This window comes from Moschus berezovskii, chromosome 4 (genome assembly GCF_049115385.1).
Source record: "Moschus berezovskii isolate FMDL1 chromosome 4, NW_MosBer_1.0, whole genome shotgun sequence".
Classification (NCBI taxonomy): domain Eukaryota; kingdom Metazoa; phylum Chordata; class Mammalia; order Artiodactyla; family Moschidae; genus Moschus; species Moschus berezovskii.
In genome coordinates, this window is record NC_142463.1 from 17,769,959 (window position 1) to 17,797,283 (window position 27,325).

At 41.9% G+C, this 27,325-nt stretch overlaps 2 protein-coding genes across 2 annotated transcripts; both read left to right on the plus strand.

Annotated features, from left to right (window-relative positions):
• The first annotated feature begins 2,237 nt into the window (after nucleotides 1-2,237).
• On the plus strand, nucleotides 2,238-3,185 carry LOC129541271 (olfactory receptor 2A12-like). Its single transcript, XM_055403056.2, has one exon. The coding sequence runs from the start codon at nucleotides 2,238-2,240 to the stop codon at nucleotides 3,183-3,185; it is 948 nt and encodes a 315-aa protein (XP_055259031.2).
• An 18,345-nt stretch (nucleotides 3,186-21,530) lies between these two features.
• Nucleotides 21,531-22,469, plus strand: LOC129541259 (olfactory receptor 2D3-like). The gene has a single exon (XM_055403039.2). The coding sequence runs from the start codon at nucleotides 21,531-21,533 to the stop codon at nucleotides 22,467-22,469; it is 939 nt and encodes a 312-aa protein (XP_055259014.1).
• Nucleotides 22,470-27,325: the final 4,856 nt, after the last annotated feature.

The window sequence follows — 27,325 nt, forward strand, 5'->3', positions numbered from 1 at the left end:
TTGAACATCTGGGAGTTCACGGTTCACATATTGCTGAAGCCTGGCTTGGAGAATTTTCAGCATGACTTTACTAGAGTGTGAGATGAGTGCAATTGCGCTGTAGTTTGAGCATTCTTTAAAGAATAGAGACCCAGAAGAGTCCCTTGGAGTCATCAAGACCAACAGAGTTACCCAAAATCACACAGCGAATTAGGTGCAGAGTTATGACCAGTCCCCACTCTTCTGATTTCCAGAGTCGTCCCACTTATACCAACCCTTTTACTTGTCTAGTGTTGGTATTTTGCAAAATTTATTGACATATGTTATCTCATATGCTTCTTTCTATTACTCTGTGCCAAGGATGTTTCATTTCTAACAGATGGGGATACTGAGGCCAATGGGGGTGAAGGGACTTGCGCAAATTTACACAGATGGGTAATTGACAGCCTTCAGACATTTAGGTCAGGAAGCAACAGTTAGAACTGGACATGGAACAGTTAAAACAGGACATCAGGTCAGGAAGCAACAGTCAGAACTGGACATGGAACAACAGACTGGTTCCAAATAGGAAAAGGAGTACATCAAGGTTGTATATTGTCACCTTGCTTATTTAACTTATATGCAGAGTACATCATGAGGAATGCTGGGCTGGAGGAGGCACAAGCTGGAATCAAGATTGCCGGGAGAAATATCAATAACCTCAGATATGCAGATGACACCACCCTTATGGCAGAAAGTGAAGAGGAACTCAAAAGCCTCTTGATGAAAGTGAAAGAGGAGAGTGAAAAGGTTGGCTTGAAGCTCAACATTCAGAAAAGATCATGGCATCTGGTCCCATCACTTCATGGGAAATAGATGGAAAAACAGTGGAAACAGTGTCAGACTTTATTTTTTTGGGCTCCAAAATCACTGCAGATGCTGATTGCAGCCATGAAATTAAAAGACGCTTGCTCCTTGGAAGGAAAGTTATGACCAACCTTGATAGTATATTAAAAAGCAGAGACATTACTTTGCCAACCAAGGTCCGTCTAGTCAAGGCAATGGTTTGTCCCGTGGTCATGTATGGATGTGAGAGCTGGACTGTGAAGAAAGCTGATCGCCGAAGAATTGATGCTTTTGAACTGTGGTGTTGGAGAAGACTCTTGAGAGTTCCTTATACTGCAAGGAGATCCAACCAGTCCATTCTAAAGGAGATCAATCCTGGGTGCTCATTGGAGGGACTGATGCTAAAGCTGAAACTCCAATACTTTGGCCACCTCATGCGATGAGTTGACTCACTGGAAAAGACTCTGATGCTGGGAAAGGTTGGGGGCGGAAGGAGAAGGGGACGACAGAGAATGAGATGGCTGGATGGCATCACCGACTCTGTGGACATGAGTTTGAGTGTGCTCCGTGAGTTGGTGATGGACAGGGAGGCCTGGCGTGCTGTGGTTCATGGGGTCGCTGAGAGTCGGACACAACTGAGCGACTGAAATGAACTGAACTGAACTGAACTGAACTTAAAATCATGGGGTCGCAAAGAGTCGGACACGACTGAGCAACTGAAATGAACTGAACTGAACTGAACTGACTGAACTTAAAATGTTATCATAGGGTGGTAATTATAAGGATTCAACAGAAAATCCCACAGATATCCAATCACAGACCTCAGGGCAAGTTAGGAATCAAAATCACTCTTTCCATTTCTTGGGGCTGTGAGGTCTCTGCTCTCTCCTTCCCAGCATGTCGGCTCTCATCTTTGTAAGACCTCCACTGTTCTCTACAACTCCAGCTCCCCTGTGACTTCGGGTCACCAGCACAGCAGCTCTGGGTTGACTGTACCTCAAGCACCGACAGCCCAGTGACACAGACTTTCAGTGTCATCATTTAAAGTTTTCAGCAGAGAATTGTTCTCCAGACCAAGACAAGTATATGCACTTGGAAGCATTCAGCAGTGATCAGAGGCTGTCTGGGTTCCCCTGCTTCAGACATAGCTACCTAATGCCTTGCCTTCTATAGGTGAAGGTGGGTTCATATATAGCACTCAGGCATCTTATATTCTGTTACAGGCATGAATCCAGATCTTCTGATGGCTCTCCCAGTTCAGGAGCTGCCCTAGTTTGCCACACCTTTTCACCCAACTCAACAAAGATTTGACTGAATCTCAAGCTACTGTGCAAGGGGCTGTGTGGCTCTGGTTCAGTCATCTGTGTCCTCCTTTCCCCAAGGCTGAGGACAGAACGGACCAGTCTTTTTCTCCTTGATAGGCAGACCACAAAATGCAGAGCCTTGGCAAGGAGAACCACAGTTCCGTGTCTGAGTTCATCCTCCTTGGCTTCTCCAGTGAGTCTCAGGTCAGAATGGCTCTGTTCACGTTCTTCCTTATCCTCTACTTCATCACCATTCTGGGCAACGGACTCATCATCACCCTGATCTACTTGGATACACACCTCCACACACCTATGTACTTCTTCCTCTGCATCCTCTCCCTGGTAGACATGAGCTATGTCACCACCACTGTGCCCCAAATGTTGGTTAATCTGGTATATCCAAGGAGGACCATTTCCTGGGGAGCTTGTGCAGCCCAGATGTTCATCTTCTTGATCCTGGGCATTGCTGAGTGTGTCCTCTATGCCATTATGGCCTATGACAGGTATATGGCCATCTGCTTCCCCCTTCACTATACTCTACTGATGAGTCGTCCTATATGTATCAAGATGGTCACAGTCTGTTGGCTCATTAGCATAGCTGGGGCCCTGATCTATACTGTCTTCACCATGCGTCTGCCTTATTGTGGCCCCTACAAGATAAACCACTTCTTCTGTGAGGTCCCTGCTGTTCTGAAGTTGGCTTGTGCAGACACATCCCTCAATGACCGGTTGGACTTCGTCTTGGGTTTCATCTTGCTTTTGATACCACTTTCTTTCATCCTGGTCTCTTATGTTCTCATCTTTGTCTCCATCTTAAGCATCCACTCACCCCAGGGGAGACTCAAGTCCTTCTCCACGTGTGCTTCCCACATCACCGTGGTCACCATGTTCTATGGGCCAGCCACGATCATGTACATGAGGCCTGGCTCCTGGTATGACCCAGAGAGGGACAAGAAGCTGGCTCTTTTCTACAATGTTGTCTCTGCCTTCCTCAACCCCATTATCTATAGTCTCCGGAACAAAGATGTAAAGAGGGCCTTTCTGAAAGCACTTGGCCAGAGAGGGACAGCTCAATGACCCAGGATGTTTCAGAGTTGTCCAGAATCATGGGCCGACTTGATGAGGCTCATGTGGTATCATGAAAGTACATCAGGTTCTGGCCAGCATTTCTGGCCATTTTCTTTGAGCTACCCAAAAAGGGTGAGGTCACTCTGAAGTTCTCCCCACTGGTTGGAAAATTTTCAGCTGCTACCGCCCACAGACTCAGTCGAGGATTTAAGACGAAGGATTTGATTTACAGTAAGTATGTCCTTATGGTCCAAGGTTATTGCTTTATTGTTTTTCCTTGGTTCTCTCCTCAACTCTGGAAAATTATGTCAGTTCAATATATTATGGCCAAGTGTTTAACATGCATATGTGCTTTTCAGTGGTGTAAAGGACTGGGGGTGAAGATGACAAAAACAGTAGACAGATTATGTAGGAACAGTCTTGTGTTACTCTCTGACAAGCACTCAGAAGTAATATTAGCATTGCTTTTTGTACTTGGTGGTATCAAATCTAAGTTAGGGTTATTTTAGACACATCTGTAGAACAATATGGCTAATAATATTCTTCAACTTGTGAAACTAACTCTTAGCTGATTTTATAATTTCAATATCACTTTTATTTTCAGAAAAATAATATACATTTCATAAAAGAAAATACATGTATATACACCTGCATCTTTTTTTTTTTTTCTCTTCTTCATTGTGTGTCTTTGGCTGAGTCTTCGCTGTGGCACATGCGCTTCTCTAGTTGTGGCACGCGGGTTCTGTAGTTGATGCCTGGGTCTTAGTTGCCCCATATGGGGATATGTGGGATATTACATCCCTGATCAGAGATAGAACCTGGGTCCCCTGAATTGGAAGCATGGATTCTTAACCAGGACCAGCAGGAAAGTTTCCTATATATCTCTCTTTTTATGTTTATGTATATAATGAGATATCAGACAGAGTCAGAAATATGCAGAAAGAAATTATACAAAAGAATATAGCAAAGACCCTGTTTTCTCACACTCAAAATAAATATGTTAATATTTTGCCATATTTAGTCTGAGTCTTTTTTATACTTTAGAAAAGGGTTAAATAATTACAGATAAAATTGAAATGCTCTTTGACTATTTCCAGCTTCTCTGAATCAACCACTTTTATTAGATTGAAGTCTATTCTCTGTGTTTCAAAGTTTTGCTTACATGTAATCACATCCATAATCAATAGACAAAATTGTTTTTGTATAAACTTAACATTTTATAATGGTATCAAGATATCAGTGCCACTATGAACAAATTTAACTCAACATCATGGTTCTGACATCCCCCACTGGATACTTAAAGGTCTAAATCATTCTCTTAAGAAGAATTTAAACATTTTACCTCATCTCATTTATCTAATTCTTAATCATTGGAAATTTTTTTACTTCTAATTTTTTGCTATTTAAATAATATTGTGATAAATTTCTTTGGACATTTCTCCATATGTAAAAATTTTCCCCAAGACGTATGTATAGCAGTGAATGTAGCAGTTTTTAGAACTTTCCAATTTTCTGCTGCTGCTGCTGCTAAGTCACTTCAGTCGTGTCCGACTCTGTGCAACCACATAGATGGCAGCCCACCAGGCTCCCCCTTCCCTGGGATTCTCCAGGCAGGAACACTGGAATTTACTCAGTTCAGTTCAGTCGCTCAGTCGTGTCCAACTCTCTGCGACCCCATGAATCACAGCACGCCAGGCCTCCCTGTCCATCACCAACTCCCGGAGTTCACTCAAACTCATGTCCACAGAGTCGGTGATGCCATCCAGCCATCTCATTCTCTGTCGTCCCCTTCTCCTCCCACCCCCAACCTTTCCCAGCATCAGAGTCTTTTCCAGTGAGTCAACTCGTCTCATGAGGTGGCCAAAGTATTGCAGTTTCAGCTTTAGCATCAGTCCTTCCAATGAACACCCAGGATTGATCTCCTTTAGAATGGACTGGTTGGATCTCCTTGCAGTCCAAGGGACTCTCAAGAGTCTTCTCCAACACCACAGTTCAAAAGCATCAATTCTTCGGCGATCAGCTTTCTTCACAGTCCAACTCTCACATCCATACATGACCACGGGAAAAACCATAGCCTTGACTAGATGGACCCTGGTTGGCAAAGTAATGTCTTGCTTTTTAATATATTGTCAAGGTTGGTCATAACTTTCCTTCCAAGGAGTAAGCGTCTTTTAATTTCATGGCTGCAATCAGCATCCGCAGTGATTTTGGAGCCCCAAAAAATAAAGTCTGACACTGTTTCCACTGTTTTTCCATCTATTTCCCATGAAGTGATGGGACCAGATGCCATGATCTTTGTTTTCTGAATGTTGAGCTTCAAGCCAACCTTTTCACTCTCCTCTTTCACTTTCATCAAGAGGCTTTTGAGTTCCTCTTCACTTTCTGCCATAAGGGTGGTGTCATCTCCATATCTGAGGTTATTGACATTTCTCCCAGCAATCTTGTTTCCAGCTTGTGCTTCTTCCAGCCTAGCGTTCCTCTTTATGGACTCTGCATATAAGTTAAATAAGCAAGGTGACAATATACAGCCTTGACGTATACTCCTTTTCCTATTTGGAACCAGTTTGTTCCATGTCCAGTTCTGACTGTTGCTTCCTGACCTGCATACAGGTTTCTCAAGAGGCAGGTCAGGTGGTCTGGTATGCCCATCTCTTTCAGAATGTTCCACAGTTTATTGTGATCCACACAGTCAAAGGCTTTGGCATAGTCAAAGAAGCAGAAATAGATGTTTTTCTGGAACTGTCTTGCTTTCTCCATGATCCAGCGGATGTTGGCAATTTGATCTCTGGTGCCTCTGCCTTTTCTAAAACCTGCTTGAACATCTGGGAGTTCACGGTTCACATATTGCTGAAGCCTGGCTTGGAGAATTTTGAGCATGACTTTACTAGCGTGTGAGATGAGTGCAATTGTGCGATAGTTTGAGCATTCTTTGGCATTGCCTTTCTTTGGGATTGGAATGAAGACTGACCTTTTCCAATCCTGTGGCCACTGGTGAGTTTTCCAAATTTTCTGGCATATTGAGTGCAGCACTTTCACCGCATCATCTTTCAAGATTTGAAATAGCTCAACGGGAATCCCATCACCTCCACTAGCTTTGTTCGTAGTGATGCTTTCTAAGGCCCACTTGACTTCACATTCCAAGATGTCTAGCTCTAGGTCAGTGATCACGTTATCATGACTATCTTGGTCGTGAAGATCTTTTTTGTACAGTTCTTCTGTGTATTCTTGCCACCTCTTCTTAATATCTTCTGCTTCTGTTAGGTCCATACCATTTTTTCCTTTATCGAGCCCATCTTTGCATGAAATGTTCCCTTGGAATCTCTATTTTTCTTGAAGAGATATCTTGTCTTTCCCATTCTGTTGTTTTCCTCTATTTCTTTGCATTGATCACTGAGGAAGGCTTTCTTATCTCTCCTTGCTATTCTTTGGAACTCTGCATTCAGATGCTTATATCTTTCCCTTTCTCCTTTGCTTTTCACTTCTCTTCTTTTCACAGCTACTTTTAAGGCCTCCTCAGACAGCCAGTTTGCTTTTTTGCATCTCTTTTCCATGGGGATGGTCTTGGTCCCTGTCTCCTGTACAATGTCACGAACCTCTGTCCAGAGTTCATCAGGCACTCTATCTATCAGATCTAGTCCCTTAAATCTATTTCTCACTTCCACTGTATAATCATAAGGGATTTGATTTAGGTCATATCTGAATGGTCTAGTGGCTTTCCCTACTTTCTTCAATTTAAGTCTGAATTTGGCAATAAGGAGTTCATGACCTGAGCCACAGTCAGCTCCTGGTCTTGTTTTTGCTAACTGTATACAGCTTTTCCATCTTTGGCTGCAAAGAATATAATCAATCTGATTTCGGTGTTGACCCTCTGGTGATGTCCATGTGTAGAGTCTTCTCTTGTGTTGTTGGAAGAGGGTGTTTGCTATGACCAGTGCGTTCTCTTGGCAAAACTCTATTAGCCTTTGCCCTGCTTCATTCTGTGCCCCAAGGTCAAATTTGCCTGTTACTCCAGGTGTTTTTGACTTCCTACTTTTGCATTCCAGTCCCCTAGAATGAAAAGGACATCTTTTTTGGGTGTTAGTTCTAAAAGGTCTTGTAGGTCTTCATAGAACCGTTCAACTTTGGCTTCTTCAGTGTTACTGGTTACTAGATACCCCTGAATTATTCTTCTAAGTATCGATACCAATCCACAACTTTCATTCTCATCAACCCTTGCTAATGTTATTTATCTAAACCATTCTAATAGAGTCTATCTCATAGATGGAAACTGGTGACGTTTTTCGTTTCACTTATAATCCCTTAATTGCTAATGAATTTAACATCTTTTCATAAGACTGTTGGTAGTATTGTGTAGGTGAAGTCAGCCCTGGAGTCAGACTTCTGTATTCTAACCTCAGCTAACCCTTTACTAACTCAGTGATGATGGGCTAGTTACCTAACTTCTGTGAGTCTCGGCTTCGTCATCTGTTAAAGGGAAGAATATATTATAGATCTCAGAGGGGTGTTAGAAGGATTAAATGAGATAATACAAGTAGAGCATTTAGCATAATAAAAAATAGTAAGTGTTCAATGAATAGAAGATATGTTTACTTTTTCTTATTTATAGGTCATTAAATATTTTAGCTTTATTCTTTCTCTATTACACGTACTGAAAATATCTTCTTGGGAACTTTCATGGAAGTTCAATGACTGGACCTCTGTACTCTAATGCAGGCAGCCTGGGTCCAATTCCTGGTGGAGGAACTAGATTCCACAGATCAAAATTAAGAGTTCACCTGCCTAAGACCTGGAAAAGCCAAATGTATAAAAATTAGAAAAAAAAAAAACTTGTCCAAGTCTATTACTTGTTTTCATTATTGCAAAAGTAGTATATATGTATTCTGAAAACTTTGCATTTATAAATACAAACAAAAAACTGTTACCTTAGATTTGGAGATAACTACAATTAACATTTATTTACTTTCTGCTTCCTTTTTTAAAATTTTAAACTATGAAAGTATGATAACACACTTATAGGAGACTTGGAAAATACAGAACAAAGTTACACATATTTCCACTATATATTACAATCATCTTTAAGTAAATAAATTAAAATTTTTAGTTGGAGTAAATAACAAGCTGCCAAAAATTAATAGAATGAATACTCAAATAAGTAGAAGGATAGTAGACCTGAAAATCACTATGAGCCAATTCAACATGATTAAAATTTAAATAATTTTCACACAACAGCAGGATACAAATTCTGTTCAAGTTCCCTTAGACTAAACTAGGAGATACTGGAACATATCCAGGGACATAAAACAAGGTACAAACATTTCATGGGCTAAAGGTATTGAAATTATACAGAGTCTGTTCTCTTATCACTATGGAACTATGTTAGAAATCAATATCAAAAGATATTTGAAAATTACCCACGTAATTTCAAGTGCAATGTGACACTTATCAAGAGAGATCTTTGACTTTGCCATTGAAAGCCTCAATAAAGTGAAAAGTTTGAAAAAACATAAAGGGTGATTGCAAAGAAGAAAGCATTAAAATAAGAAATTAATATAAAAATGAGAAATTAATACTGAAGATACTTTAAAAACATGTATTTGAAAATTAAATGTCTGCTTTTAAATGTTGTGTGTATCTAAGAAGCCATAACAAGAAAAATTAGAGATATTCATAAGAAAATCAAAATGAAAAGAGAATTTATCAGAATTTATTGCATGCAGCTGTAGCTACTCAGTGCAACTAAGTATAATGTGAAATCTTGAATAAGATATGAAAACAAACAATGGACACTAGCATAAAATTTCATGAAATGTGGATAAAATCTGTACTTTAGTTAATAATACTGTATCACATGTTAATTTTCTGTTTTTTTAACTTAATTTATTTATTTCAATTGGAGGCTAATTAGTTTACAATATTGTAGTGGCTTTTCCCATACATTGACATGAATCAGCCATGGGTGGACATGTGTCTCTGATCCTGAACTCCCCTCCCACCTCCCTCCCCATCCCATCCCTCAGGGTCATCCCAGTGCACCAGCCCTGAGCGCCCTGTCTCATGCATCGAACCTGAACTGGCAATCTATTTCAAATATGGTAGTATACATGTTTCAAAGCTATTCTCTCAAATCATTCCACCGTCACCTTCTCCCACAGAGTCCAAAAGTCTGTTCTTTACATCTGTGTCTCTTTTATTTTCCTGAATATAGGGTCATCGTTACCATCCTTCTAAATTCCATATTTATAGCTTAATATACTGTATTGGTGTTTTTCTTTCTGATTTACTTCACTTTGAATAATAGGCTCCAGTTTCATCCACCTCATTAGAACTGATTCAAATGCATTCTTTTTAATAGCTGAGTAATATTTGAATGCAGAGTTCCAAAGAATAGCAAGGAGAGATAAGAAAGCCTTCCTCAGTGGTCAATACAAAGAAATAGAGGGAAACAATTGAATGGGAAAGACTAGAGGCCTCTTCAAGAAAATTAGAGACACCAAGGAAACATTTCATGCAAAGATGGGCTCAATAAAGGACAGATGGTAGGGACCTAACAGAAGCAGAAGATAATAAGAAGAGGTGGCAAGAATACACAGAAGAACTGTACAAAAAAAGATCTTCATGACCCAGATAATCATGATGGTGTGATCACTCACCTAGAGCCAGACATACTGGAATGTGAAGTCAAGTGGTCCTTAGGAAGCATCACTACGAACAAAGCTAGTGGAGGTGATGGAATTCCAGTTGAGCTGTTTCAAATCCTAAAAGATGATGCTGTGAAAGTGCTGCACTCAATATGCCAGCAAATTTGGAAAACTCACCAGTGATCACAGGACTGGAAAAGGCCAGTCTTCATTCCAATCCCAAAGAAAGGCAATGCCGAAGAATGCTCAAACTACCGCACAATTGCACTCATCTCTCACGCTAGTAAAGTCATGCTCAAAATTCTCCAAGCCAGGCTTCAGCAATACATGAACCGTGAACTTCCAGAAGCTCTAGCTGGTTTAAGAAAAGGCAGAGGAACCAGAAATCAAATTGCCAACATCTGGTGGATCGTCAAAAAAGCAAGAGAGTTCCAGAAAAACATCTATTTCTGCTTTATTGACTATGCCAAAGCCTTTGACTCTTTGGATCACAATAAACTGTTGAAAGATCTGAAAGAGATGGGAATACCAGACCACCTGACCTGCCTCTTAAGAAGTCTGTATGCAGGTCAGGAAGCAACAGTTAGAACTGGACATGGAACAACAGACTGGTTCCAAATAGGAAAAGGAGTACGTCAAGGTTGTACATTGTCACCCTGCTTATTTAACTTATATGCAGAGTACATCATGAGGAACACTGGGCTGGAAGAAGCACAAGCTGGAATCAAGATTGCTGGGAGAAATATCAATAGCCTCAGATACGCAGATGACACCATTCTTATGGCAGAAAGTGAAGAACTAAAGAGCCTCTTGATGAAAGCGAAAGAGGAGAGTGAAAATGTTGGCTTAAAGCTCAACATTCAGAAAACTAAGATCATGGCATCCAGTCCCATCGCTTCATAGAAGATAGATGGGGAAACAGTGGAAACAGTGGCTGACTAGTTTTTTGGGCTCCAAAATCACTGCAGATGGTGACTGAAGCCATGAAATTGAAAGACGTTTACTCCTTGGAAGGAAAGTTATGATCAACCTAGACAGCATATTAAAAAGCAAAGACATTACTTTGCCAACAAAGGTCCATCTAGTCAAGGCTATGGTTTTTCCACTAGTCATGTATGGATGTGAGAGTTGGACTGTAAAGAAAGCTGAGCACCGAAGAACTGATGCTTTTGAACTGTGGTGCTGGAGAAGACTCTTGAGAGTCCCTTGGACTGCAAGAAGATCCAACCAGTCCATCCTAAAAGAGGTCAGTCCTGGGTGTTCATTGGAAGGACTGATGTTGAAGCTGAAACTCCAATATTTTGGCCACCTGATGCAAAGATTTGACTTATTGGAAAAGACCCTGATGCTGAGAAAGATTGAAGGCAGGAGGAGAAGGAGATGACAGAGAATGAGATGGTTGGATGGCATCACCGACTCAATGGAAATGGAGTTTGAGCAGGCTAAGTTGTTCCATCTTGAAGGCTCTAGAGCATAGGCTCAGTAGTTGTGGCACATGGGCTTAATCCCTGGCATGCAGACTTTTTCCCAGACCAGGGAACAAACTCATTTCCCCTGCATTAGGCAGATTCTCATCCACCAGGAAAGTCCCTTACTCATTCTTTTTAACAAGCATTTTAATTTGCCACATTTCATTTATCTAATTCTTTACTATTGAACTTTTGTTCATTTCCAACTTTTCACTATTTAAACAATTCTGTGACAAATGTCTTTGGACATATCTCCATATGTAAGTATTTTTTCCAGTGAATGTGGTGGAGTTTAAAACTTTCAAATTTATTAGATGCTCCTAAATTATTCTTCTAAGTAGTTATACCAATGTACACCATTCATTCTCATCAACACTTGATAATATCATCTGTCTCAATCATTCTAAAGTTGCTATCTATCTCATAGATGGAAAATTGCTAGTGAATTTAACATCTTTTCATAAGATTATTGGTAGTATTGAGTAGTGAAGTCAACCCTGGAGTCAGGCTTCTGTATTCTAACCTCAGCTAACCCTTTACTAACTCAGTGATGATGGGCAAATTACTAACTTCTGTGAGTCTCAGTTGCCTCATCTGTGATTGGGAAGAGTATACCATAGACTTCAGAGGGGCGTTACTACTGCTGCTAAGCCACTTCAGTCGTGTATGACTCTGTGTGACCCCATAGACAGCAGCCCACCAGGCTCCCCCATCCCTGGAATTCTGGCAAAAACACTGGAGTGGGTTGCCATTTCCTTCTCCAATGCATGAAAGTGAAAAGTGAAAGTGAAGTTGCTCAGTCGTGTCTGACTCTTAGCAACACCATGAACTGCAGCCTACCAGCCTCCGTCCACCGGATTTTCCAGGCAAGAGTACTGGAGTGGGTTGCCATTGCCTTCTCCCAGAGGGGTTTTAGAAGGGTTAAATGAGAAAAGGGAACCCTCTGACACTGTTGGTTGGAATGCAAACTAGTACAGCCACTATAGAGAACAGTGTGGAGATTCCTTAAAAAACTGGAAATAGAACTGCCATACGACCCAGTAGTCCCACTCCTGGGCATACACACCAAGGAAACCAGAATTGAAAGAGACACATGTACTCCAATGTTCATCGCAGCACTGTTAATAATAGCCAGGACATGGAAGCAACCTAGATGTTCATCTGCAGATGAATGAATAAGAAAGCTTTGGTACATATACACAATGGAGTATTACTCAGCAATTAAGAAGAATACATTTGAATCAGTTCTAATGAGGTGGATGAAACTAGAGCCTATTATACAGAGTGAAGTAAGCCAGAAAGAAAAATATCAATACAGTATACTAATGCACATATATAGAATTTAGAAAGATGGTAACTATAACCCTGTATCAGTTCAGTTCAGTTCAGCTGCTCAGTCGTGTCCGACTCTTTGCAACCCCATGAATCACAGCACACCAGGCTTCCCTGTCCATCACCAACTCCCAGAGTTCACTCAAACTCATGTCCACAGAGTCGGTGATGCCATCCAGCCATCTCATTCTCTGTTGTCCCCTTCTCCTCCTGCCCCCAATCCCTCCCAGCATCAGAGTCTTTTCCAGTAAGTTAACTCTTTGCATGAGGTAGCCAAAGTATTGGAGCTTCAGCTTTAGCATCAGTCCTTCCAATGAACACCCAGGATTGATCTCCTTTAGAATGGACTGGTTGGATCTCCTTGCAGTCCAAGGGGCTCTCAAGAGTCTTCTCCAGCACCACAGTTCAAAAGCATCAATTCTTCGGTGATCAGCTTTCTTCCCTGTATACAAGACTGCAAAAGAGACACAGATGTATAGAACAGTCTTTTGGACTCTGTGGGAGAGGGCGAGGGTGGGATGATTGGGGAGAATGGCATTGAAACATGTATATTATCATATGTGAAACAAATTGCCAGTCCAGGTTCGATGCATGACACAGGATGCTCGGGGCTGGTGCACTGGGATGACCCAGAGGGATGATACGGGGAGGGAGGTGGGAGGGGGGTTCAAGATGGGGAACACATGTACACCTGGGGCATATCCATGTCAATGTATGGCAAAACCAATACAATATTGTAAAGTAATTAGCCTCCAATTAAAATAAATAAATTTTTAAAAAAATAAATAAATAAAAATATATTTTTAAAAAGAAGAGTTAAATGAGATAATACATGAAGCACTTATTATAATAAAAAACAAATACTAACTGTTCAATGAATATGAGATATGTTCACCTTTTCTTAATTTGCAGCTTATCATATGTTCGTTATTATTCTCATGCTCTGAATATATCTTCTTGGGAACTATCCTGGTGGTTCAATGGCTGAGACTCCATGCTCTCAGTCCACAGGGCCTGGGTTCAATCCCTGGTCGGGGAACTAGATTCCACATGCCACAGTTAAGGATTCACATGCCACAACTAAAACCTGGCCCAGTCAAATAAATAAATATTTTGAAAAGAAAATATCTTCTCTCAGTTTATTACTTGTTTTCTTTGTAGCAAAAGTCATATAAGTAAATTCTTAAAATTATATAATAGATGTAAACACATAGCTATTATCTTAGACTTGGAGACAACGATAGTTAACATTTTAAGGTCTAAAATTTTTTAATTGCTTTTATTAATATTTTGAAAAATATAGCACAATTCTTAAACAATTTATTGTTTCCATGATTTTTAAAATTCATTTACACAGTATGTATTCTTCTGTTACTTGATTTATTCACTCATTCATTACGTTTTGACATTTTTCCTCATTGATTTTTTTCACTGCTGAAAAGCATTCTTTTCACTTTTCTGATGAATAGAATATAGTAATGACTTATAATGAATAGGATTCTTATGAGTCTTTTCCTTATGGTTTTTCTCAAATAAACGTGTCAAAGATTTCCTTGATCTGCAAGAGGGAAGGCTGCGGAGGTGGACAAGATTCAGGGCCAGAAGGTCTTTGGCAGCTGGACGAAGGAGTTGCACATGGAAGCAATGTGGGCTATGGCCAGGGGGAGGAAAGTCAAAACTGCAGGTTAGATAGCTGACTGTAGCAGCCATGGAAATGCTTACCGCCCCCAGAGCCTGTTGTTGAATCCAGGTCTTGCCATTTGAGAAGTGAGGTGGGTCACGCACCTGGAAACCATGGTTGCATGGAGTGGGCAGCCTGGGAGAGTTCCAGGCTGGGCCAGGGGAATGTGAGAAAGGATACAGCCTGCCAGAGATAAGAAGATAGACTGGGAGGCAGGCAAAGACCTTCCTTTGAGACCTGAGGGTCTCAGAGGGAGCTGAAGTCAGATTTAGCTGGACGTGGAAACCACCAAACCCTGAACTCCCCTCCAGTGGAGGAAGAGGCCTCCAGGATCTAGTCAGTGCTGCAGTGGACTCCACACTGGGGTCAGGATCAGGATATGGGGAGCAGAAGAGAGACCATCACCCAGGAGGAATTTCTCGAGTGACCAATAAGGAGGAAAAAGAAGGGACTTTATCTGGGGAGTGTAGGACACAGTGAGGGCTAGAATGTGCCTGGTGCTCCCATCTAAGGAGACCGCTTTTCCCAGAAATGAGGCTCTGCAGATGGGCTCTGCTCTCATCAGCCTCTCCCCTGTGTGTCTCCCAACTTTCAGCCCAAACCCCAGTCTGGTTCCTGCGGGGAAATATTGGCCCAAGAAACAAATGTAACTCCAATCCCCCTGGGCTCTGTGTGGGCAGGGGACCTTCTCACGCTCAGGAAGGATGGAGCCTGAAGTCTCTTTTGCCTTCAGGCAGGACTGAACTCCCTACCCCTTGGCCAGAGATATCAAAAAGGGGGCTCCAAAGACTTCCTTGCTACCTCACTCTCTGAAAATGGCAGGAGGCAAATTCTTCCTGTTTCCTATCTCAGGTCCTTGATGTTACAGTTCTTGCCAAGTGAGGGGCCACAAAGGTACCTGGCCGCTTTTATTCTGCTTGAGAAGAGCTTCTCATCAAGTGACTTGAAATGACAGAACACACCTTTATAGGTCTGAGACTCAAGAGGCCAATGGGTAGTTTCAGACCTCCATGGGCACTGTTGTTTACTAGACACTTATTAAAATGTACCATGTCCTACATCAAATATAATGAAGATATCACTTCTAATATATGCTATCTAAGAGTTGAATGAATTGCCATTGACTGACTGATAAAAAGTTTTACTTACTAGTTATTTAGCTATTCAGTAACTTTATTTTGCGGGATCCCTATTTTGACTCAAATATCATTCATGTCTCTAATATGTCTGTAGATTAAAGTTCCAGGACCCTAGACACTTTGCCTACAGTTTCTAATGGATGAAAGAGCCCTGGGGATGCCATCTGGCAGAGGGAGAGGACCATTTCATGGCCTTTATCACCCTACACCTCCCAGGGGAGCTCATTTTTCTTTTCTTGAGGAAGGAGGAGCAGCTGAGAAAAGACCTGTCCTCTGAGCACATCCTGAATCCCAGGACACGCCTTCCTTTCAGAAACACTCCTGTCCCAGCTGAGACTTACATTCTGGCTGCCTACCTGAGCTTCCAGAGGGCCTGGCCTGAGCAAAAGTGATGTTCCTGAATGGGATTCTGATTCTTCCTCCGTGACCACAGGAAAGGGCTGCAGAAGCTGTGGCTCCTGGCTAGAGCCCTGGAACCACATGCCACTCACGAATGGCCCCTGTATCTGAGGGAGCCCTGCCCACAATCCTTTTCCCAGAAGAGTTATAAGATCGTGACAACAGTGCCCCATCCATTCTGGAGAGCAAGCCAGCCTACAACTGCTCCCAAGCCATGCTGGGAGCTCTGGGGTGGAGCCCGGCCTGGTCTGCAATTCGGTCTCTCTCTGCACATCTATATGGATGTGTCCATGGCTGTCTCTGCCTCTTTTTCTCTGTGTATTCATCCATCCCTTTATCTGTCTCTGGGTCTGTTATAATCTCTCTGTCTCTGCTTTTCCTTTTCTTTCTTACATATGTTTACTGCTCACTGCGCTACTGTATTTGCCTGCAGTAGAGTCATTTCCAGACACCCTGCGTTTTTACCTCTTCTCTTTAGTCTAGAGCTCCCCCTTGACTCAACAAGTGTTTCTGGGTCTAGCCTGGGAGCCTGGTTCTCTGCCATCCTTCTTCCACTGTCTGTGAATCTCCCTCACCCTCGCACTCTCTCTGCCTCCACCCCTCTGTCTTGCTCTCCCTTCTCTGCAGTCACCCCTCTCTTTTTGCCCTTGCCCTCTCTTCCAGATCCTTCTCTCTCCTTGGGAGACTGGCCTTGTCCCTTCCTATCTCCACCTGCCCTGTGGATTGCCTGTTTCTCTTTCCCCCTCTCTGGTCTCTGTAGGCTCTTCGCTGTTCCAGTCACAACCTGCGCAGCCCTCTGGGGCCTCTTTCTCGCAGACCTGGCTCACACTCCACCTTCCCGGCATCTCCGACATCCCTTTCTATCTTTCTCTGTCTCCCTGCCTCTTTCTCCTCTTGTGTCTTCATCTTGTTCCGTCCGCTGCCTCTTTGGGTCTCATATCTCTCTGCGTCTTTCTTCTAGTCTTTTGTCCACTCTTTACACAAAGAGAATAAACGTTGTCCCACCTTCTTCCTCCTTCTGAGTCCCCTCTTCTCCTCCTGTTGATGTCAATTACACGCCCACCATCCATCTTCCTCTCTTCCTGTTTGTGCCCCCTGCCCCAGATTCTGGTTCTCAGTGCCTCTCTCTGCCTTCTTGCCTCTTGTATTTGTGTCTCTTCTTACCTTCTGAGCTTCTCTATCTTTTCCCATCATTCTTTCTGCTTTCGTTGCTCTCTCATTTTATCTATTTCTCAGTCATCCGTAGCCCCTGCAGGTTGGTGCTGATGCTGCAGGAGGGTACCAGGAAAAGAGGAAAGAGCTGACGACAGGGGAAGGGAGGAGAAAACATATCTTCAGATCGTGACAGAATCATGTACTATTGCAATAAAACTCCTTTTTTTACAGATAAGAAACAAGTACCTGCTCAGAATCATGGCTCTCAATGTCAAAAGTGAAAATTCAAGACTACTTTGAGTCTTCTGTCTCTTAACCTGTGCTGCAGGAGAGTAGGTATGTGAGTAGAAGATAAATATAAGGGTCCAATGTGAAAAGAAAACAACTTTTTTCTGATTTCTATTACATCCTAACAGGGAACAAGGCTGGTACTCCCAGTCCCAGCTAAAACCAATCTGGGGACTAGAGGCTCACCCTACCAGGAATTTGCAATCACACAATCCATTTCTGACTACTTTTCATTGGTAACGTTTCTTTGTCAAATCTGGCTGTGGCAGGGTCAGAACCTGAGGTTCAGGGAGGCCAAGTAAATGGCCCTTAAGACACACAGCAAACCAGCCAAGGGAAATAATGGCAGGAATCAGTCCCCAGGCTCCATTTAGGACAAAGACACAAAATCTTCTTAGGGCAAAGAGTCCCAGGAGGCAGGGTCCTATCACTCACATCTCCTCTACCCCAACCCTGCAGGTACAAGCTGGAGGTAAAAACTAGGCAGCCCCTCATCACCAAGAACCTTGTTCAAGCGTTTCCATCTCTCAGGATTATCTCCTACCCAAAAGACTTTTACCTTAAGCAGTAAATGTATGTGTATTAATCTATATAAGCTGATTTCCAAGTGCAGCTCAGAAAGAAGGAGAAGCTCTCCCTTCTGTCCTCTTCCAGTCTTGTCTGGGTCTAGCATGCCTTTCTCCATCTCTGATTTTCCACTCTCATACCCACCCTTTTACCTAACTAGTCTGAATGGAGAAGCCAAACCCCTATATATTCCATCTTTGAAGTATCACTCACACTTTATTCCTTGTTGTAAAAGTCATTTATGTTTATTGTATAAAAATTGGAAAGTTCAAAGAATTCCCTGATCCTGGGAAAAACTGAAGGTGGGAGGAGAAGGGGACAACAGAGGATGAGATGGTTGGTTGAGTTGGCAGCACCGACTCAATGGACATGAGTTTGAACAGGCTCTGAGAGATGATGGAGGGCAGGGAAGCCTGGCATGCTGCAGTCCATGGAGTTGCAAAGAGTCGGACATGACTGAGCAACTCAACACCACCAACAACAAAGAATTTTTAAAAACAAATATCACCTATAAAATTAATTACCAGAAATGACCACTGTTAATGTTTTGGTATAATTATTTCCAATTCTTAGTCTGTGCATATTATCTTTGTTCTATTAGGATTGGGCAATATATAGTTTCATATTCTGCTTTTTAACTTAACAATCTGAAATAATCTACAAAACATCATTTTAAAGGTTAGTGTGTGCGTGCTTAGTTGCTCAGTTGTGTCTGACTCTTGCAACCACATGGACTATAGCCCAACAGGTTCCTCTGTCTGTGGAATCTTTCAGGCAAGAATACTTTAGTGGGTTGCCGTTTACTCCTCCAGGGAATCTTCTCAACCCAGGGATCAAACCCTCATCTCCTGTGTCTCCTGCTTGGCAGGCAGGTGTTTACCACTGAACCACCCGGGGAGCCCATCTTAAAGACTGCAAGGTTTTAATCATATCAATAGACCATAATTGATTTAACCAATTACCTGTCATAGGACATTTATGTTTTGTCCAGTTTTACCCATTAGAAGTAATACTCTAATAAACCTCCTTGATGAAAGTCTATTCCCACATCTCTCATTTTTCCCTATGCAAAATTCTTAAAGGTGAGTTCTGTTCAGTTCAGTCACTCAGTTGTGTGCAACTGTTTGTGACCCCATGGACTGCAGCATGCCAGACTTTCCTGTCCATTACCAACTCCCAGAGCTTGCTCAAACTCATGTCCATCGAGTTGGTAACACCATCCAAACCATCTCATCCTCTGTCATCCCCTTCACCTCCTGCCTTCAATCTTTCCCAGCATCAGGGTCTTTTCCAATGAGTCAGTTCTTCACATCAGGTGGCCAAAGTATTGGAGCTTCAGTTTCAGCATCAGTCCTTCCAATGAATATTCACGGTTGATTCCCTTTAGGGTTGACTGGTTTGATCTCTTTGCAGTCCAAGGGACTCTCAAGAGTCTTCTCCAATAGCACAATTCAAAAGCATCAATCCTTTGGCGCTCAGTCATCTTTATGATCTAACTCTCACATCAGTACATGACTACTGGAAGAACCATAGCTGTGACCATTTGGACCTTTATTGGCAAAGTGACGTCTCGGCTTTTTAACATGCTGTCTAGGTTTGTCATACATAGCTTTTCTTCCAAGGAGCTATGACAGGTGAAATTACATACTGTCAAATTTTCCTACAGAAAGATTAATTTATCCCCATATTAATTCTTGTATCAATATAGAAGAATTTCTCTTTTACTGTAAGATGGTTGATGCCAGATATTATCATTTTAAAATAATTTTTTGTCAATTAAATTATTAATAGGTTAAAACTATTTCATTGATGTTTTAATTTGCAGTCTTTGATTACTATTAAGTTTAAACTTTTGTAGTTCATTAACCTCCTCTTTTGTAAATAGATTATTCATATTTTCTTTATGAAGAAGTGATCTTTATATTCTAATGATATTAATCACTTGTATTCCACATATGCAACACTATTATTCATTTTTTTAATTTAGAGAAAAATTTCCTTTTTATATAGCCAGGAGCATTCATCTTTTCCTTTAGTTTTCTTCCTTTATTTTTATGCTCACATGAAAGAAAATATTGGTCTGGGCCATGGGGGACATAACAGTTTGCGCATAATATAGAGACAGGCAAATTGTGAAAGTATCAAATTTCCCTTTACAACTAAGTAGATCAGTTCTCAAAGTGTGGCCCCCAGAATCTGCATTACCTAGCAACTTATAGAAATGAGAATTCATTTATTTAATAAATGAATTTGTACCATTTATTAAATAAAAATTTTTTAAAAAAAGAAATGAGAATTCCCAGGCTTCACCCAAGATTTTCCAAACACAACTTGGTATGAGGCACAACAGCATCTGACAAGCCCTCCAGGTGATTCTGAGTCACAGGAAAGTCTAAAAGCACGAGTTAGAGGAATTGGGGGTTCGTGACTGGTTGCCCTGGTAATAGGAGTAAGGAGAATCCTAGAGCAGGGAGACCAAAAAGAGATGAGATGAGGTTCCAGGAAGGAGTTAGAAACAGCTGGCTGGAGGATAGAAAGGAAAAATCTGCTGCACAGATGACTCACAGACTTTGCAATATGTGTTCATTTGTAAAATCGTTTTCTGTTCTGTGTGTCAGTGTAAGTCATCATCCTTTCACCTACACCTTCAGGATGAGTCTGACAAATAGCCTCCTTGTGTTGGTGAACTTTGGGGCACAAAGGAGAAAGAAAATGGGGATGAACCACTGAAGAGGTCAGTACTGGCACAAGAAAGTCAATTAGGGGGTCAAGGATTGAACAGCAGCACAGACTTTAGAGCAAAATGAACAGAAATGCACAAGAATCCCTCAGCAATACTGGGGAAATATAGAGCAACTCAAATGTTTCTTTGTTTGCTTATTAGAGGAAAAAGGGTCAACACTGTGAGTTTGAAGGACTTAGAACATTCTGGTGATGCCAACAGCCTTTCTCTGTCCCATCATAAAATAAATATTCACCCATGTGTATTTTCTCCTAAGTTGCTTCATAATCATATTTTTTGTGTTAAACTCTTTGACATATTTAGAATTTATCTTGGTAGACTGTGTGAAATCACTTTTCCACCTATATTATTTTTAACTTTTCTTTACCTCTCTGATTTATAACAAATGGTAAGTTTTTGGCAAAAACATGATGAATCAATGACATCATTAATGAACACCAGTAAAGTTTTGTTCACTAGAAAAAGGTAAATCTTAAACATGAAGTCAAAACTTCATGTAGAATTCACTTTAATTCCCAATTCTGAACTTAATGCTAATCCTAACAGTGATAAAAACCTTCACCCAAATAATGAGTGTAATAGTCCTAATCCTGATCCTTAAACCGAGGCTTAGAAACCTCTGTTGTCCCAAGAAAAATGGAAAATGGGATGAATAACAGAGAAAAAACTAAATCTGTCTCAGGAAGGGAGTAACAGAATGGAACATTGAATACAGCACTTCCCTGACTTGGTCTTCTCCGTTCCATAACAATGACCCTCAACTTAATCCCAAACCAAACCCCAAAATCATTCACACTATTATGGGGACATATCCAGTAGTACCCTCAACTGCTAATTTAAACTTCCTGTTAGGAGACATAAAAAAAACAATAAGTGTGAAAATTCGTTGGCACCAAAACCCCAAATATTATATATTCCCCAAACTCTAAACAGGCAGAGCAAAATGCAGGAACTCAACCAGTCCACTGTGACAGAATTCATCCTGTTGGGCTTTGCCACGAACACCAGGACCAGTCCTCTGCTCTTCACCATCTTTCTAGTCTTTTACCTGCTGATCCTTGTGAGCAACAGCCTCCTCATCACCCTCATCCACCAGGACACACGCCTCCACACACCCATGTACTTCTTCATCAGTGTCCTCTCCATGCTGGACATGTGCTACACCACCACAACTGTGCCCCAGATGCTCGTGCATATTCTCAGCAAGAAGAGAGCCATATCTCTTGCTAGATGTGTGGCCCAGATGTACATCTTCCTCCTCTTTGGGATCACTGAGTCCTGGCTTTTCTCCATCATGTCGGTGGACAGGTACGTGGCCATCTGCCACCCTCTCCGGTATAAGGTCATCATGAGCCGTAGGGTGTGCCTTCTCATGGTGGGCATCTGTGCAGCCTATGGTGTGGTGGGTGGCCTGACCGATACCTTCTTTGCTATGCGCCTCCCCTACTGTGGCCCTAATGAAATTGACCACTACCTCTGTGAGGTCCCTGCGGTCCTGAAGCTGGCCTGTGCAGACACATCCCTCAATGATTTGGTGGACTTCATCACCGGCTTCAGTGTCATTGTGGTCCCACTCTCCCTGATTGTCCTTGTCTATATCAACATCTTTGCCACCATCATGAAGATCCGCTCAGCCCAGGGGCGGATCAAGGCCTTCTCCACCTGTGCCTCTCACATCACTGTGGTTACCATGTTTGCTATTCCATGCATCATCACGTACATGAGCCCTGGCTCTGATTCTTTGTCAAACAGTGGCAAGAAAATGGCCCTTTTCTATAACATTGCCACAGCCTTCCTCAACCCTGTCACCTACAGCCTGAGGAACAAGGAAGTGAAAAATGCTTTCCTCAAACTGATGGGAAGGAGCAGGGCCCCAGAGTGACACTTTAAAGATGAAGAAGTCTTACAATGCAGAACGCACACTCATCAACTCCTCAGACACACTTTCACAAGACCTGAAGTGATAGTCTTCATATAGCTAACTGTTCACCCTGGGCCTATGGGAGAGAACAGGGTACTTGGTCATCGGCGTTATGTACGGTGGTATGGTTTGAAACAAAGAGGATCCAGATCTAACACAGTGGTCAAAAGCCTGACCACTGCAGGCAGACCAGGATGAGAGACTTCACTTTACCAGTCACTAGGCATGTGCATTCTTGCAGCTTATTTAACTTAATTCTAAGGTTTAGATCTTGTCCTCACAGGGAAGTTGTAATGATTAAATGTGATAATACACTAAAGATACAGAATTGGCATACAGTAATTTTTTAGCGTTACTGGTTGGGGCATAGGCTTGGATTACTGTAATACTGAATGGTTTGCCTTGAAAACAAACAGAAATCATTCTGTTGTTTTTAAGATTGCATCCAAGTAGCATCACCGACTCTGTGGACATGAGTTTGAGTGAACTCCGGGAGTTGGTGATGGACAGGGAGGCCTGGCATGCTGTGATTCATGGGGTCGCGGAGAGTCGGACACGACTGAGCAACTGAACTGAACTGAATTGAACTGAACTGAACTGCATTTCAGACTCTTTTGTTGACCATGATGGCTACTCATTATAGGGGACTGGAATACAAAAGTAGGAAGTCAACAAACACCTGGAGTATCAGCCAAATTTGGCCTTGGAGCATGGAATGAAGAAGGGCAAAGGCTAATAGAGTTTTGCCAAGAGAATGCACTGGTCATAGCAAATACCCTCTTCCAACAACACAAGAGAAGATGCTACATATGGACATCACCAGATGGTCAACACCGAAATCAGATTGATTATATTCTTTGCAGCCAAAGATGGAGAAGCTCTATACAGTTAGCAAAAACAAGACCAGGAGCTGACTGTGGCTCAGATCATGAACTTCTTATTGCCAAATTCAGACTTAAATTGAAGAAAGAATGGAGAACCACTAGACCATTCAGATATGACCTAAATCAAATTCCTTATGATTATACAGTGGAAGTGAGAAATAGATTTAAGGGACTAGATCTGATAGATAGAGTGCCTGATGAACTCTGGACGGAGGTTCGTGACATTGTGAAGGATACAGGGACCAAGACCATCCCCATGGAAAAGAAATGCAAAAAAGCAAAATGGCTGTCTGAGGAGGCCTTACAAATAGCTGTGAAAAGAAGAGAAGCGAAAAGCAAAGGAGAAAAGGAAAGATATAAGCACCTGAATGCAGAGTTCCAAAGAATAGCAAGGAGAGATAAGAAAGCCTTCCTCAGTGATCACTGCAAAGAAATAGAGGAAAACAACAGAACAGGAAAAACAAGAGATCTCTTCAAGAAAATTAGAGATACCAAGGAAACATTTCATGCAAAGGTGGACTCGATAAAGGACAGAAATGGTATGGACCTAACAGAAGCAGAAGATATTAAGAAGAGGTGGCAAGAATACACAGAAGAACTGTACAAAAGAGGTCTTCATGACCAAGATAATCATGATGGTGAGATCACTCACCTGGAGCCAGAAATCTTGGAATGTGAAGTCAAGTGGCCTTAGAGAGCATCACTAGTGGAACAAAGCTAGTGGAGGTGATGGAATTCCAGTTAAGCTATTTCAAATCCTGAAAGATGATGCTATGAAAGCGCTGCACTCAATATGCCAGGAAATTTGGAAAAATCACCAGTGACCACAGGACTAGAAAAGGTCAGTCTTCATTCCAATCCCAAAGAAAGGCAATGCCAAAGAATGCTCAAACTACCGCACAATTGCACTCATCTCACACGCAAGTCATGTTCAAAATTTTCCAAGCCAGGCTTCAGCAATATGTGAACCATGAACTCCCAGATGTTCAAACAGGTATTAGAAAAGGCAGAGGCACCAGAGATCAAATTGCCAACATCCGCTGGATTGTGGAGAAAGCAAGAGACTTCCAGAAAAACATCTATTTCTGCTTCATTGACTATGCCAAAGCCTTTGACTGTGTGGATCACAATAAACTGTGGAACATTCTGAAAGAGATGGGCATACCAGACCACCTGACCTGCCTCTTGAGAAACCTGTATGCAGGTCAGGAAGCAACAGTCAGAACTGGACGTGGAACAACAGACTGGTTCCAAATAGGAAAAGGAGTACGTCAAGGCTGTATATTGTCACCCTGCTTATTTAACTTATATGCAGAGTCCATCATGAGGAATGCTGGGCTGGAAGAAGCACAAGCTGGAATCAGGATTGCTGGGAGAAATATCAATAACCTCAGATATGCAGATAACACCACCCTTATTTCAGAAAGTGAAGAGGAACTCAAAAGCCTCTTGATGAAAGTGAAAGAGGAGAGTGAAAAGGTTGGCTTGAAGCTCAACATTCAGAAAACAAAGATCATGGCATCTGGTCCCATCACTTCATGGGAAATAGATGGGGAAACAGTGGAAACAGTGTCAGACTTTATTTTGGGGTGCTCCAAAGTCACTGTGGATGCTGATTGCAGCCATGAAATTAAAAGACGCTTACTCCTTGGAAGATAAGTTATGACCAACCTAGATAGTATATTAAAAAGTAGAGACATTACTTTGCCAACAAAGGTCCGTCTAGTCAAGGCTATGGTTTTTCCCGTGGTCATGGATGGATGTGAGAGTTGGACTGTGAAGAAAGCTGATCGCTGAAGAATTGATGCTTTTGAACTGCGTTGTGGGAGAAGACTCTTGAGAGTCCCTTGGACTGCAAGGAGACCCAACCAGTCCATCCTAAAGGAGGTCAGTCCTGGGTGTTCATTGGAAAGACTGATGTTGAAACTGAAACTCCAATTCTTTGGCCACCTGATGCAAAGAGCTGACTCATTTGAAAAGACCCTGATGCTGGGAAAGATTGAAGGCAGGAGGAGAAGAGGATGACAGAGGATGAGATGGTTGTATGGCATCACCGACTCAGTGGACATGAGTTTGGGTAGACTCCGGGAGTTGGTGATGGACAGGGAGGCCTGGAGTGTTGCAGTCCATGGGTTCACAAAGAGTCAGTTACGACTGAGCGACTGAACTGAACTGAACTGAGGTAGTGGTGAAGGAAGTGTTAATGGTGTGAATAAGTGTCAAACCTAACTGGCGTGTTTCAGAGAAGATTGTAGGACAGAAATTAGAGTATGGACAACTCTTTCTAGGAAATTTTTTCCGGAGGAAAATGAAGATATGCATGATAGCTGGCAAGAAAATAGGACAAAAAATGTTGCCTTTCTTTGAGATAAGATAATAAAATGTCAATACGCTAGCCCCTTTCTTTCTGCCAATTCCAGATAACTATATGCTACTCTTTTTTATTCTTCTCAACAAAATAAAGTGAGAGTTACAAGCAAGGTGGACAAAAGCCAAATTCAGGTTTTTCTCAAGATAATTACAGTGTCAGATAACTGACTTAATATAAATGACAAATAAAGTCTCAGAGACAAGAGAATGTAAGATCAGTCTTACCTGAAACCCTGGAGCCAAACCTGTGTCAAGGAAGTTTAGGTTTCTCCTCTTAGTTTTTAAAAAGCTTTATTCACTTCTGAGCTTAAATTTTCACAAACATTTTTTTAACAAAAAAGCTGTAGCTTATACTACTGGTCTACTGACACAGGTTGTGTGATACTGTCCTTGCAGTGTTGGCTAAATCATTGTTATAAAACTCAAATGTGCATAAGAATCCCTTGAAATATCTTTTCAAGTGAAATTCTGATCCCAAAGGTGTGTAGGGTGCCAAGATTCTGTACTTCTTAACAACTCCTAGATGATGCTGGTGACACTCAACCATAGATCCCTCCTTAAGTAGCAGCAAGAATCTGAGTCACAAGGGAGAAGTCTGCATGAACCAATGACCCCTGTATTCTAGTATTCATGTCTAAGGTAATCAAAACCCTCCCCTTGAATCTGGGCTAAACCCATTAGTTTGTTATTCATGAATATCCCAAAAGTGATTGGAACTCTCATTCAAGATTAGGCTGCAAAAGACCCTGGTTTCCACATTTCTCACAGTCTCTCTCTTGCTCTTTTTCTTGCTTGCTCAGAGAAAACCCACTGCCACATGGAGAGCTGCTGTAGGGAGAGGTCCACATGCAAGGAAGTGATGAATGAACTGAACAACAGTCAGGAAGAAAATCAGACCCTCAATCCATTAGCCTGGCAGGACTTAACCCGGAAAACAACATGTGTTCTTAGAAGTAGATTCTTTACCAGTTGAACTTTAGAAGATCTACTCTTCCAGTTCAGTTCAGTTCAGTTCAGTTCAGTCGCTCAGTCGTGTCCGACTCTCTGCGACCCCATGAATCACAGCATGCCAGGCCTCCCTGTCCATCACCAACTCCTGGAGTTCACTCAAACTCATGTCCATCGAGTCAGTGATATCATCCAGCCATTTCACTCTCTGTTGTCCCCGTCTCCTCCCACCCCCAATCCCTCCAACATCAGACTCTTTTCCAGTGAGTCAACTCGTCGCATGAGGTGGCCAAAGTATTGGAGTTTCAGCTTTAGCATCAGTCCTTCCAATGAACACCCAGGATTGATCTCCTTTAGAATGGACTGGTTGGATCTCCTTGCAGTCCAAGGGACTCTCAAGAGTCTTCTCCAACACCACAGTTTAAAAGCATCAATTCTTCGGTGCTCAGCTTTCTTCACAGTCCAACTCTCACATCCATACATGATCATGGGAAAAACCATAGCCTTGACTAGACGGACCTTGGTTGGCAAAGTAATGTCTCTGCTTTTTAAAATACTATCAAGGTTGGTCATAACTTTCCTTCCAGGAGTCAGTGTCTTTTAATTTCATGGCTG